The sequence below is a fragment of the Crocodylus porosus genome, unplaced genomic scaffold (genome assembly GCF_001723895.1).
Source record: "Crocodylus porosus isolate Cpor-Errol unplaced genomic scaffold, CroPor_comp1, whole genome shotgun sequence".
NCBI lineage: Eukaryota > Metazoa > Chordata > Crocodylia > Crocodylidae > Crocodylus > Crocodylus porosus.
In genome coordinates this window covers 3,209,487-3,223,781 of record NW_017728943.1, presented here as the reverse complement: position 1 = coordinate 3,223,781, position 14,295 = coordinate 3,209,487, and the positions used below count along the sequence as shown (strand labels likewise).

Sequence of the window (14,295 nt, the reverse complement as noted above, 5' to 3'; positions counted from 1 at the left end):
TTGCCAGCCCTCTCAAATCAAAGTTGCTTCCCTGACCCGTGTGTATTGGGAGCATCACCCAAGGAAACAGGCATGGGGCACACGCCAGGGGAACATGCCCCCATTTTCCCTCTCACTCACTAACACAGATGCCAGCAGTTACTCGCTGTCCTTGGCATTTCCCCAGTCTGCCTGCTGTTCTCCTTCATGACATTATGGGGCTGGGCTGGGCTACCCATAGCCATAGTGTTGGGGTGACCCTTAACACGTACACAGGCCCAAATTCAGCCTGCTCAGAACAATGCACCTCCCAACTCCCTCTCTTAGCTCTGCTCCCACACAGACTTTCCATGTTCCTGGAGGATGTCGGGAAATAAGATTCCCAAAGCTCAGGAGACCTAGACGATCCCACACTCGCACCAAAGCATTGTCCCCAAGGAACCCCTTCTCCTCAGGGAACAGGAGAGATGCTCCCTTCCTCAGGCTCTGAGAAGGTGCCTGTAACACACCTCCCCTCCCACAGTCAGCAGAAAGAGGAGGGGGACAGGATCCCTCTCTCCTGTGCTTCCTCAGCTCTTGAGGAGCTGAAATAACTGCGACAATTTGGGGATCCATATGCAGCTTATGATTCTGAGTTTCTGCATAGCCTGTGGTCTTTTGTATTATGACCTTCTTTCCTTTTGCACTACCTCATGTTCTTGTGCTCCAACGACAGGGAGAGGTGCCTATCTGCCTACCCATGAATAGGTTGATCCTTAAAGACCATGGGCAGCTTAACAGATCTTGCGTGGCAAAACCAAAAGAGAAATGTAATCTCAGATAAAGTCCATTGCTTCCACCTTCTCTGCAGAAGGGTGGAAATCTGAAGGAACTGAGTTGCCCTAGAAACTGGACAAAAAACCCATCCCGTGCAGTGCTAGAATCTAAAAATTCAGAGGGATTCATGGGCTGGAGAGAGGATAAAAGGGGTATGTTTCATACCAATCAGGTCCTTCTGGAACCACCTGAAGATGAGGGAAGCTGGCTGAAATGAGGGAAGAGAGGAAGAAACTCCATAATTCAAACGAGAAGCCAGGTGCTGGATGAGGAAATTGGGACTCTGACCAATTCCCAAAGATTGCTCAGGAGCAGGGGGAAAATGGAAGGAAAACCCATGAGGATCATAATGCAATAATGACACCACAGAAACAGTTCCTCGCTAGGATCCTTCATAAATTTGCAAAGCAAATTCCCCCATAATTCCCCTGGATAGAACTGAACAAAGCATGAATTTCAAAGTAGACTTTGGAGGTGAGTACAGCCAAGTCACAGCTGGTGTTTATAAAGTGATTAGCGATCAGCATACCAAAGGACAAACAAGCATATTAAAATAAAAGCTGAGTTTCCTCCCTAAAACAGATACAAAACGTAGCAGGGAGACACTGATACTTCCCCATGAAGTCAGCCACCACTTAAAACAGCTTGAAACCATGCCCCAGGATGCCAGAAGGGCTTGCAACTATAGAAGACCTAATGAGTAAGTGATATGTCTACTTCATTTTGTTCTGTATTCTCAAAGAATTCATGGAGGTGTTTCCTGGATTAGGATATCACAGCAATGTACTCTGTCCCTAGATTTCCACTGTATTGCTAAAAATACATGTGGCATGTAAAGAACATCACCACTGATGAGAAGTAAAAGCTGAATGTGTTTGGACTGTAAAATCAGATACATCGAAGCAAATACAGACGCAAATGCCTTGGTTAACTGGATGTCACTGTATCAGCCATCTGAAAGTGCGAGAGTGGGCGAGCTTTGCATAATACACAGTGCCCTTGCAGGTGGTAACAAGTGTAAGAAGAGAGCTCAAGAAGGCCCTGGGAGAGAAGTTGAAGATTACAACAGAACTACAAAACATGATGCAAAGAACCCCAGAAATCAGATAAGATTCTTGGTAGCCCCTGGTGCAAGCCTGGTGTAAAATTACCAGAAACTGAAAAAGATACCATTCTAAGCCTCTTGCTGGTGGACAACTCATTTTTTTAATTGAACAGTTGCAAAACATACCGAGTAATTAGCAATAACACATTACAAACTGTGGTTTGCTCACTATGAGATTTCCCATAAGAGATAAGAAAGGGGCCTAGAATTTCCAAGGGATCATTTCAGGGATTCTCTGGGATGTACTGGTTCAAGTACATTATGTCAAGGTCTGAGCTTAAAGCCTAATAGATCAGCAGGAAAGTCAGTAAAAACAGCAAAAGACTTGAGATGACATCCTGGCTTCATCCTGGATCCTTCATTGCTTTAATGGGGCTGGGATTTCCTTTTTGACTTAAAAATAAGAAGCAGTGGATAGAGAGCGGGTCAGTCCTTAACACTGTTTTAATATCACAACACACCTCAAAATGCTTTTTGGGGCATAAGTTCAGAAACTCATGGGCAGAACATCAAATAAAATATCAACATCTAAGTGCTCTAAGTCAAAGGCAATTAACCTGAAGGAGTTAAAATCAACATGTACCTCAGCGTGTAGAACAGAAAAAATAATGCCTAGCAGCTGAGGTCATGGGAAGTTGGACTGAAATGTTGGCTTTCATAGAGAAGGTGTCCTGTAACCTGCAGAGGTACAACTGGACCATCACCCAGAGGATAAGTCATAATAACCACAGTTAGGGACAATCCTACAGGAAAAACAGAAACCAGCTACAAAATTAGGAGGTTGGCTCTATCCATGGTGCTTATCTGGCCCTATAACCCTTCCATCTGAGCACATCACTAACACACTTATGCATACAATCCCCTGGGAGATAAGGCAGTAATAATATCCCCATTTCTCAAAATGGAGACTGAGGTACAGAGAGGCTAAGTGACTTGCCCAAGGTCACACTGGGAGCCTGTGGCAGTGAAGGGAATTAAACCTAGAGCTCCGAAGTGCCAGGGTTGTGTCCTTGCCCCTTGGCCGCCTTTCCTATCCCTGGCCTCTCTTCCATGAAGACAATCAGGATGTATGTGACACTGGGCGTTGAGAAAGGAGACACCTCCTCCACCCTCTCACTGCCCATGCAAAAGATGAGAAGCAGCAACACACCTTCCCCACGGTGTGACATCACCCTCTTCCCTCCTCCCCCCCACGCCATCTTGTAGGGGGGAGACCTTTGCAGAAGGAACCCGATGAAAAAAATGCAGTGTGTCTGTTCAGAGACCCCCTGCTGCTAGTGGCAGCAGATGCTGATGGTCATCCAGCAGGAGCCAGATGAAGGAGTCCAGGAGCAGCATCCTCCAGACAGGGTCTCTGCTGCCCTTCACTGTGGGTCAGCATTTCCACCTGTGCAAGACAGGGTGCAAACTGCTTTGCACTCCTTTGACATTGGTGGAAATGACAGCACAAGGTGCAGGCAAATCAGTCTTTTCTCCCAGACAGGGGATGCCGGGCAGGCCCAGCACTATGTCCCATGCCCCTGGGCAATTCAGGGCATGGGACCCACCCTCCTAGCCTCAGCATGACCCATTCCTCCATAGCAGTCCTCACAGCATCCAGTTACACTCCAGACAGACACTCAGCTCTGCTACTTGTTGCTATGGTGATAAGCAAGGGGCCGACTAGTGCAGGCTGGAACAGCAGAGCCTGGAGAAGGTTGGGGGAATGGAGGGGCAGGGGGATACACCCTGCTTCCCCTGACACATGCACCTGCCTACCTTCACTGCCTCCTCCAGCCCCACAAAAAACTCCGAGCTGAGGGCCACCTGACAAGTATGCAGCTGCGGGGAGATCTCCCTGCTGCTAAGAGTCCCTGAGTCTCCAACGCTTTGATGTCCATTTCCCAGCTGCTCCTGGCACCTTATGTGGCCCCAACACTTCTCTCCACGTTGGGGTTTTCCAGCACTAAAATGAGAGGGTTAACGAACATTTCAGAGCTGCAGCTGAAAGATGACTGAAGCAGAGAGGTGCTTGCGCAGCTGAGAGCTGTGTGCTAAGGCACCAAGTCCTCTGCAATCAGTGGGGTTGATGGAAATAGGATTTTCCAAAAGTGGTTTATCAAAAGAAAACCCTGCGGGGCTGCAGGGGACAGCGCTGTGCCAGGGCCCGCTGGGGGCAGCCCCGACTCTGGCCGCGTTTGAACGTCTGTCTCCTCGCAGCCTCCCAGCTGGGCCTGCCCCCGGGACCAGGCCGCATCCTGCGGGCGGGTGCTGGTTCCCCCTGCTCCCGCTAGGGGGCGCCCACGCCCAGCCCCGCCCCGCCCCGGGCCACCCCTCCTCCCTGCCGCGCGGGGGCGCTGCACCGGTGGCCGCTTCCGCCAGCCAGCCCGGCGGCCCCTCTCTTCGCCCCGGCCGGGAAGATGGCGGACGAGGCTCCGGTCTGCAGCTTCATGTTCCGGCGCCGCGGGCCAGCGGCCGGCAGGGGGCGGCGCAAGCGGCCGGGCAGCGACCAGGAGGCTGGTGAGGGGCCGCGGCCGGGACCACTCCCTGCGCCGGTCTCTGGCTGCGGGCCCACTCCAGGACGAGGGTGTTCGGACTGTCCCACTGCAGGCGGGGGGAGGAGGGGGGCGTTCCTAAGCTGTGCCATTATCACGGGCGGTGCGGACCATACCATCTCAACCGAGGGGTGGTGCGTTCTGGGCTGCGCCATTGCTACGGGGTGGGGATTCTGGGCTGTACCATTGTCCCCGGGGCCGTCCTCGCTTGAAGACAGGTGGTTCTGGGACATCCCATTCTCACTGTGGGGGGGTCTGGACTGAGCCACTGAGCGCAGGGCAGGGTGGGGACCCGAGCCGGGCTGGGAGCAGGTGATGCCTGGCGGTGACACTTCCTGAGCCTGGGACAGCAGGGCAGCCCCCAGGCCTCGGGCTTGCTTGACACCTGACAGCCACTTTGCCCACAGGGAGCAGCAGCGATGAGGGCAGCGCGGTGGTGCGCAAGGAGCGGCGCCGGGATGCCCCCAACCCCATGGTCCAGAAGGTAACAGCGCCCCCTGTGGAGGTGCAGGCGTGGGGCATCTTGCCAGCTGGCCCAGCCCCACCCAGGATTGTGAAAAGCCCCAGGGAAGAGCTCGGCATCGGCATCGCGGCAGCCGGGGGCTCCTCCCTCACGCACAGGCAGGAGCTGACACCAGCCGGCTTGCCCTGGCCCTCGCTGCTGCCGTCTGCAGCCACTGCTCCCCACCCTCACGTGGCTTGTCTTGCAGTCTGCAGACATCTGAGGGAGCAGAGGCCTCAGCTGGGGCTGTGCCGCTGTGCAGGTGGGGAGCCACGCACAGTAGCTGCAGGCCTTGGGTGCCTCATGTGACCCCAAATGGCCTGGTTTGGTGCAGGGCAGATGCCGCAGCTGCGGTCGTGACAGAGAACTCGGTTCACATGTGCGGGTGACGTTAGCCCCTGGATCGCTGCACTGGCTGTGGTGGGAAGTAGATAGAGGGACGCGCACGACTTTGGCTTTGCAAGTGCACCCCTTGGATCTGAAGCAAGCCTGTCATTTGTTCCTGTGATGGAACAAGCGGGATGGGCCGGGGTTGAGGGTTCGGGCACTGCGACCGTGTTGCCTCTTGCTCGCTGGTCTATGAACTCCCTCCTCCTACCACCAGCAGCTGATGGTGGCATGTGGCTTAGGAAGGGCACTGGGGGCTGCACAAAGGTTTTCCTTCCTTTCTTCCATATTTCGGCCTTTCTTGTTCAGAACCACCCTTGGGCATCATTAGGAGCCTGAGTCGGTTTTCAGGCAGCGTTGGTCTACTGCAGCTTTACATCTCATGCCTTTGTGTCCTCAAGGAGGCCACCCTTCTAGCAGCTCATCTTAGATGTAAGGGTGTCCTTATACTGGGCCAAACAGTAATGCCATTAGACATGTCATACTGCTCTGTGTCCACTTCCGTGTCCCCAGACCAGGTGCATTGTAGTCTGAACTGCTGTATTTGCAGTATCTGCGTACTCCGAGAGTTGTGAGCCTGAGTTGTAGGCACTATTGTGCAAAGGTCTTTCACTTGAGAGAAAGGTCCTATGTATGTATGTGGTATGCAAGTGTGATCTTGGCATCTGTAGCCAGAATGCTTCCCTTTCCCACCGTTGTGCTGCTTGCTGCCTTTTCAGAGTTTAGTGGTAGTTTAGTGATTTGTGCAGAGCCTGATCCCGATGAGACCCGAGTGCCCGAAGTTTCATTACTTTGCCTCCCTGGGCTGTAGTTCTGTCTGTAGCCAGCATGGAGTCAGCTCATTAGGGATGGCCTCCCCCATGGTGGAGGGCCTCTTGTGTCTGGATGTTGTGTTCTGTTTCCCAATATTAGATTTTCAGTGTCTTTCTCTCCCCCTGCAGACCCAGAGAAGCGTAAAGGAGAAGACCTCATTCGGGTCGAACAGCAGTAGCGATGAGGAGCCATCGCAGGGTGTCGGAGTCACTTACAAATCAACACGATCAGCGGTGAGGAGAGTACATTGCTTACGTTTGAAGGGGACATGGCTGTAGGTTCAGTAGGGCCCAAAGGAGCTAGCTGGTCACTTCGTCTGCCCTCTGGCAAAGTATAAAAATGGGCATCCTCAGGATAGCTAATGGAGACATTCTTGCCCTGAATGGGAATTTTGGTTGCTTTATCCTGGTCCTATGCCCTGGTTTTATGGCTCTGTTGAGCACTTCTCTTGTGCGTTTGCCTCTCCAAGGGCTTTCCCAGCCTTGCAGGGCCAGAGTGTCTGATAGCCTTTAATGGAGTCATCCTTGTGATGGTCCTGTGAGGCAGGGCAGGATTTACACAGGGGAAGCTGAGGCCCTTCCAGGATGAGTGACTTGCCCAAGATCACACAAGAGGTTGGCAACGGACCAGGAGCTTGGAGCCAGGTGACCTGAGTCGGAAGCTAGTGAGTGCCCTTGCCCCTCCAGGCAACTCCTCCTTTTTGAGCCCTTTGCAAGGGGCGATGGTAATTTTATTCCTGTTCTACTAATGGGGAAACTGAGGCACAGAGAGACAAAGTAACTCTCCGAGGATTGTGTAACCAGTTGTTGGAAGAATGGGAAACAGAACCTAGGCATCCTCCAGTGACCTAATCATGCAACTGAAAACAGGGTGGTGGAGAGGTTGCAAGTCCTTACATTAGACACAACTCTTCCCAAATGCCTAATGAAACGTAAAGCTTTCTGTGATGTTGGAAATCCAAACAGCTGTATTTTGTTTCACTGTCTGGCCTTGAGTGCACCATGTGGCGCAGAGAGAGATCAGTTTGATCTGGGTTAAATAACACCAGGAGGTGATTGTAAGGGCCTCTTCAGTGTCCTTATTGTTTCTGTGTTGAGGCTGGCTTCAGAATATGGTGGTAGGAGGAAAGGCCCATGGGGCTCATACTGCACAGATCCCCTCCCCTGTGCTTCTGTTTCCTCATCTGAAAACAGGGACGATGCTGCCTCTCCCGAGAGGGCATGACACTGTTAGTTCATGTCTTTCTAGTTCATTGTAACTTGTATCACAACAGCCTGATATTGTAATTATCCCCCACTGCAACTGGCAGGCTGGAGGCTGTTGCAGTGCGTCACTCACACTTGGGAACAGCGGGGGAGGTGCAGGAGGAGAATGTGGATATTGGGCTCTGGAGAGTTTTCAGCAGATAAATATAGAGCCGGGTCTATTTTGAATGAAGGCTGGGTAGTGCTTCTGTGGGTGTCCTTATACTGAATCCCTGTAACCATGGGGCTGTTTGTAACAGACTGACAAAGCCAGAGTTTACATTATATTAGGAAAGAAGCTAAACAAAATGGGTGTATTAATGAAATCAAGTGCAAGAACCCTGCCACCAGGGTAGAAACCCAGACACAACTAATTACCTGTGGGCCTTGGTACAAAGAGATCTGCCCCTAGTGTCCATTCCCAACTCTGCCTGAGGTCTGAGGCAGAATAGCTCAAATACTTCCCCACCTTAGAGGATAACATTCATTACTGATCACAAGGCTCTGGAAAGGTGTCAGAGATAAGACCTGAAATGATTTGTAGACCAAAGGTGACGGCCATCAGGGTCATCTACTGAGGGATGGTGCAAAAAGCATCCCAATGTCACCGGTGGAGAGTGAACTAGATAGTGCCCATGTCTTTATCCCTGACTTCAGTTTCTCACCTTTATCCTTTCCTCCTTGTCTGTAGGACCTGAGTCCTTGTGCAGCCCAGGGACCTTCTGAACTGTGACGTGTCTTTTGCTTTTCAGAAACCTGTCGGCCCAGAAGACATGGGTGCCACAGCGATATATGAACTAGACACTGAAAAGGAGAAAGATGCCCAGTCCATCTTTGAGCGCAGCCAGAAAATCCAGGAGGTCAGTCAACCATATTCAGGGCAGGAGGGGGCCTGTCTGTCTCTGTTTGGTAATACCCTGTTCCTGGGGTCTGTGTCACTACTGTAGGGCATGAGTGTTAGGGAAGCTTGCTAAGAGAGAATGGGCTTCAGACTCCCGTGGACCTGAATGCTTCAGAGTGAAAAGCAGACTGGCCACAAAGGCTTGCTTGGTAGGTTACACTGTGAGAGAGGCGTAAGGCTGGAAGTGCTGTAAAGTGGGATGGACATGCCTTGGTGGAGCTGATGGATATAAGGCAGAGGTAGCAGGCATCTTCGTTGAGCAGGTGTGGGAAAGGAGGTCAGGACTGAGATGTGTTGGCAGAGCTGTGTTGTGTGGCTAGCTTTCCTCCATTTCCTACGAGCACCAAAGGTCCCCACAAAACCTGGAATGTCAGGGTGGGGGAAGCTTGTTGTTCTCTGACTTAGGCCAAGTACAGATCTGTTTCCTAGGTTCCAGTGAGCACCACTTGGCTTCGCTGGCCTTGTCCAGTGCTCTGGCTGTAGGGGGGAGCTGGGGAAGCAGATCTGGGTGGGAGTCCACTTTCCCAGCTGATCCTCTGCCTGTGTTCTTGCTCTCCCTATCTCTAGGAATTACGAGGGAAGGAAGACGATAAAATTTACCGAGGGATTAATAACTATCAGAAGTATGTGAAGCCCAAGGACACGTCTATGGGAAATGCCTCTTCAGGGATGGTCAGGTGGGTGCCAGTTGACCCTCTCACTGATTTTTACATGACTCAGCACCTCTGCAGTCACAGCAGTGCTTGGAGAAGCCCGTGTTCCTGCTGCCCATGTATCCATCCTGGGGACAGAGGTCCTTAGTCCCAGAGCTGCCAGTGTTGCCCCTCTCACTAGTGCCACCCTTGTTTTGCAGTAAATTTGGTTTCCCAGCTGGATTCTAACTAGTCAGCATCTCTGACAGGTCATGGCTTCCTTCTCCTTCTAAGCACTCTTCAACCTTTCAGGAAAGGGCCGATCCGTGCACCAGAGCACCTGAGGGCCACAGTGAGATGGGACTACCAGCCTGACATCTGTAAAGACTACAAGGAGACTGGCTTCTGTGGCTTTGGAGGTGAGGGGCTCATCCTTTGTCCCAGCCCTGCTGCCATGTCCCGAGATCCAGTCAGTCACCTGGCCCCAAGCTGCTCACATCTGCCCTACATTGACTGTCCTTCCACTGGGTAGTCCCTGCACACACCAAGCCTGGGGTGAATTTTTCCAAGGGCAGAATCCTTAGAAGACTTTGATCACGAACATGGAGGGGGTGTCACTGAGCAGCTCCAACTGTTGGCTCTGTAACCGTTCCCCTCTGTGGCAGGGAAAGATGTGAGTGAGAGGCTGAGCAGAACATCAGCCTCAGTGGTGTTCAGCCAACCTATGGCTTTGTTTCACCACAAGGCTGGTGAGATCCACCTGTTGAGTGCGATGCTAATGTACACTCCAGACCAGAAGGTGGGTGGGTGGCAGAGCTCAATGGGCAGGCTCCAGCTGTTGTGCCTCTGTGCCCACTGTTGAAGGAGGAGGTTGCACACAAATATAGTGTCTCGTCCCAGGAGCATGACATCTATTTTTTTAAATCCATTTGTAAAAGGAAACAACTGGAGAGGGCATTAACCCTTTGTCTACTGTTCTGCAGACAGTTGCAAATTCCTGCACGACCGCTCGGACTACAAACATGGCTGGCAGATCGAACGGGAGCTAGATGAGGGGCGTTATGGAGTCAACGGTATGGTACAGCCCTCCCTCCTTGCTGATAACTCTTTCTCCACCTAAATTTTGTTGGTACCATGTTAGCAAAGTCTTGTGGAATTCCCCTCCCCGCTTCCGCATCCCTCCTGCTGCCATGTGGCTCAGAGCATGTCCATAGCTGTGGCTTGAGCCCATGGACCTTGTGGTGCTTGTGATCCCTTGCGCAGGAGAAGAGTCCAGGATTCTGCATGCAGCTGCTGGGCATGGAGCCGAACCATTCAGCAGCAGTGAGGCTGGGGAGAGCTGGAAAAATAGAATGGAGGCTTCACTGTTTATAGCAGTGAGTGGGAAGAACCTGCTTTGGTGAGATGAGCAGCAAGCATGTTAGCTAATGAGAACTAATTATATCTCATTCCCACACAAGCTGCTGACATCAGAGACACCCAGATGCCAGAGCTCTATTGTTTACTGCATAAAACATCCCACCTGCTACATAGCCCATGTGCTCAGTAATTCATGGTGCAGGCATAGGCTGGTTTTAGGGCTCAGTTGCTGTTGCCTCCATCTGGGTAATAGTTTTTCTTGTGCAGATGAAGAGAACTACGAGGTGAGCAGTGATGACGACGACATGCCCTTCAAGTGTTTCATCTGCAGAGGCTCCTTCAAGAACCCTGTGATGACCAAGTGAGTGGGCCTATCTCTGCTCCTGGGGCAAACACCCAAGGCTCTGGCTTTTGGGTTACCCAGTCTGTTTGTCACTAGCTGTCATGGCAAATGTGGCCAGCATCCACTAAAATTAGGCACACCTATGCAGCCTGCCCTTCTTTTCAGTGCCTACCAGACCCTACGCTGGTGTTTCTGTTGGGGTAATGGTGGGGAAAGAGGTGAATTTAATGGCATCAGGAGGTCAGATTGGGTGTTCCTGACATGGGCTCAGAATCTAGTCTGGATGTCCCCACACTGTTGGAGTTACTCCCCTGTGAGCCCCACAAGCACCTATCCTAGAAAAGCCAGGCTGAGGGCATTTCCTGAGATGTAGCAGCAAGGAGTGCCTTCATCTCGGCAAGACTTCCAGGAGCACCATGGATGTGCCCAAAAGCACCCTCCCACCCAGGGTACCAGACCCATTGTGGTAACTGCAGTTACCATGCTCTGGCAGCTTCCCCCTGCTTTGTGATTTTTTGCTTATTAAGCAACAATCTCCCTGTTTGGTAAATGGGGAACCTGAGGCATGGATTACTGAAGAGATTTCTCAAGGACAAAGAGGGGAGGTGGTGGCAGAGCTGAGGATCCAAAAGTCCTGGCTCCCAGCCCTTTGCCCAACCATCAACCCCAGAATCGCAGACTGGGAGAGCTATGTGCCTATGCTGGCAGCCTGTCAGGATTTAGTCAGGCCTCACTAGTGGGTGTTTCATGGCATTCTAAAGCCTCAACCAGTTTAGGAATGGCCTAGCTGACAGCTAGGACACCTAGGTTCAGTTCCCAGCTTTCTCATATTTCCCCACTTCCTAGCTACTTGTTCCTAGTTCCTCTGCTGGGTCTGTACAAGAGCTGCACTCAGGCCAGCATTGTTGGGGAAGTTTGTGCTTTTACAGGTACAGAGAATGCTTGCAGCTCAGCTCACATTGAAGTCTATAGCTCCCACAGGAATAAGCAGGGTCACACCCTTCCTCTCTATGCACCTTGTGGGGATGGAGACTCTGGGCCTAACTCCTGTTACAATTCCCTGAGGGCCATTCACTCCACCCCTTCTTCCTTCCCTGCAGGTGCAGGCACTACTTCTGTGAGGGCTGCGCCCTGCAGCACTACCACAAATCCAAACGCTGCTATGTGTGCGACAAGCAAACCAATGGCGTCTTTAATCCAGCCAAAGGTACCACTGCCTCCACTCTTACCCTACTTGCAGTGTTACTGTAGAGTCTGGAGGTGTCGATAGCTTCTCTCCACTGCTTGAGCCAGCTTGGCCTGGCACCATCCCACTCTCTTAAGCCAAACAGTTCCACAAATACAGATGTCCTGGCATTTAAAGCTCTTAGCTGGATATAGAACAGCCCTTTACACCAATCTCCATGGGCTCCCTGCTCCACCCAAGGAGTTGGAAAAGCCTGTCTCTATGTAAGCACTGAGAGCTGCCCACCCTGCCGCAGCATGCAGCTGAGCAAAGCCAGATGGGACCCCAGCCTGGAGGGCCTGGATCATTATTTGCTGAAGGTCACTCACTGGCTGGGATGAGCTAGCTGAGTAGTACAACCCAAGGCAGCTGCTAGGTTGGACCTGGAGCATTTACAGGTTCGGTGGGCCTGGGCATTCAAATAGTAAATTGGTATAGCAAACGCATTTCCCTCTGTCTGTTGAGGCTTCCACCCTCAGGTTCCTGATACAGTGCCCACCTCTTGCACTCCCCAGTGAGCACCTAATGAACCTGTCACTGCAGCAGTGTGCCTGGGTCAGTTTCTTGCAGGCATCAGCCCCATGTCCTGCTGCTGGCTCCTGCAGTGAAGCTAACCAGGGAGCACTCTGCCTCGCCCTGACTCTAGCTGTCTTTTCAGAGCTCATAGCGAAGTTGGAAAAGCACAAGGACAAGGAGTCAGATCACTCGGAGCCTGGTGATGAGCCGGAATAGCACAACCCTCGCTTCCCTCCCCTACCCCCCCACAACAGTTTTTGTAACTCTCAAATAAAGGTTTGTAGAAAAAGCCCCACTCATCTTGGCTTTTGCCTTGAGGAGACTTTCAGCCACATTAGCAACCAGCCAGGGGTCACCAGGAAACCATTCACTGAGCTGCCACATTAACTTCTTTAGCTACCAAGTCCCCAAGAGAAGCTGGACTCTTCTGTCAGCAGTGCATAAAGGTATGAGCCTGAACAGGTGAGTCAGTGACTTTGTGCATGTCTGTTTAGACTTGAGCACTTCTAGAGCAACAGTCAGCTATCCAGCTGCAGTGGGGACTCAGAGTGCCCTTGACACTGGTGGTGTAAATAAGTCGTCTTCTTCAGGAGGGAAGGGTGGGTGAGAGTTGTGACATTATCCTCACTCACTCCATATGACACTTTCGGAAAAAGGTAACCGTTTCACCTCCACAGTCCTGAGCAAGTCACTCACTTTCTATACCTCCTCTTTTTGATAAAACTTATTCTTAAACCCTCCATACTGCTAGGCATGTATGTTGAGAGAAGGATATAGTTTCAGCCTTTCCCATCAGTCCAATTTAGTTAGCTTTAGTAATTGTAGGAGCTATGTCCTGTATTATTTTCATGTCCTCCTGGTTGGACAGAAAAAAATCATGCACAGTGACTTACTGCTGACTGAATAATTTCTTTATATAGTATTTTTTCCAGTCCTAGTTTTTAAATGTTAAAACTATGTGCTTTAAATAGTGAATGAGAAGCAAAAATGACAGAAAAGTTATCTTCAGGTAGACACGCATGCTATAGGTCCAAACAGGAGAAGCTTTAGATCAAATGTGTTTTTTTGGAAATAAGAGCTGAGCTATCCCAACGTGTCTTAACTGTGAAAGTGATTTCATCACGAAGCAGGATAATTTTCCAGACGCAAAAGGTTATTTCTGGCATCTACTAAGTAAGCAGTTTGTATTTCTTGTTGCTATTTTCATTCCCCTAGATACCGTTTTTTTAATGCAAGTTCTAGAACTGTCTTCTCTACAAACCTGTCAGCTTCAAGCTAGTCTCTTTGCCAGAAGGTCCAACAATGGAAAGTTCTGGGACTGGTCACTAACCTACTGCAGTTACAACAGGCTGTTTCCACTCTATGAAGAAACAGCCCCTTTATTCTATGCAGCCCCAAACCTTGCTTACTTCCTTTTTTATACTTTGACCCTTGCAGACGTCACTGGTTAAACTAGGCCAGTTCACAGGATTACAGCCCTGTAATGACCCAAAGCACACATTTTCACTGCGTGGTGCTCTTTGCTCTCTAACAACACACAACAGATACCTTCAAAGGAACACTACAGATTTGAGACCCACCTGCCTGGCTCCAGCTGGGCCAGAAATTTTTTCCTCCTGGCCACACAGGATACTAAGTTATTAGTTTCAAACCCAGGACTGAATGAGTTGATCAAGAATCAGAACTTCAAAGGGACTCCTACCTGAAGAGGTAAAGCTGGAGGCACCATAGCTCTCCTCAGCCAAAAATAGGCAAAGACAGGAGCTTCCCCCAAATATGCTGAAAGTTTTACCTCGTTTCTCTGTTTGCCATGTGCCTTTAGGTGACAAGAAAAAGGCTATGTTTTGAAGCAGCTTTTTTTGGATTGCCGATCACAGGCCCAAGACAATGGATGAACTTGCTAACTGGTTAGGCCTGTCAAAATGACCAATCATCCATT

General features: G+C 50.9%; 2 protein-coding genes across 2 annotated transcripts in view; one reads left to right on the top strand and one right to left on the bottom strand.

The window, feature by feature from the left end:
- LIMD2 (LIM domain containing 2) overlaps positions 1-4,063 on the bottom strand; it is a 25,452-nt gene extending 21,389 nt beyond the window's left edge. The window contains exon 1 of the mRNA XM_019548466.1: positions 3,712-4,063. Coding sequence (XP_019404011.1) covers positions 3,712-3,780 — 69 coding nt within the window. The 5' untranslated portion in view covers positions 3,781-4,063. The remainder of the gene's footprint in view (positions 1-3,711) is intronic.
- A 212-nt stretch (positions 4,064-4,275) lies between these two features.
- On the top strand, positions 4,276-12,655 carry RNF113A (ring finger protein 113A). Its single transcript, XM_019548465.1, has 10 exons — positions 4,276-4,399; positions 4,842-4,918; positions 6,265-6,369; positions 8,133-8,240; positions 8,849-8,958; positions 9,226-9,332; positions 9,897-9,986; positions 10,540-10,633; positions 11,716-11,822; positions 12,499-12,655. The coding sequence occupies exons 1-10, from the start codon at positions 4,300-4,302 to the stop codon at positions 12,570-12,572; spliced, it is 972 nt and encodes a 323-aa protein (XP_019404010.1). The 5' UTR covers positions 4,276-4,299; the 3' UTR covers positions 12,573-12,655.
- Positions 12,656-14,295: the final 1,640 nt, after the last annotated feature.

Bases quoted from the DNA above. Each gene is read 5' to 3' on its own strand.
- RNF113A (XM_019548465.1), top strand. From the start codon at position 4,300: ATGGCGGACGAGGCTCCGGTCTGCAGCTTCATGTTCCGGCGCCGCGGG. The intron at 4,400-4,841 runs GTGAGGGGCCGC...CTTTGCCCACAG, and splicing joins GGGCAGCGACCAGGAGGCTG to GGAGCAGCAGCGATGAGGGC. The intron at 11,823-12,498 runs GTACCACTGCCT...CTGTCTTTTCAG, and splicing joins CGTCTTTAATCCAGCCAAAG to AGCTCATAGCGAAGTTGGAA.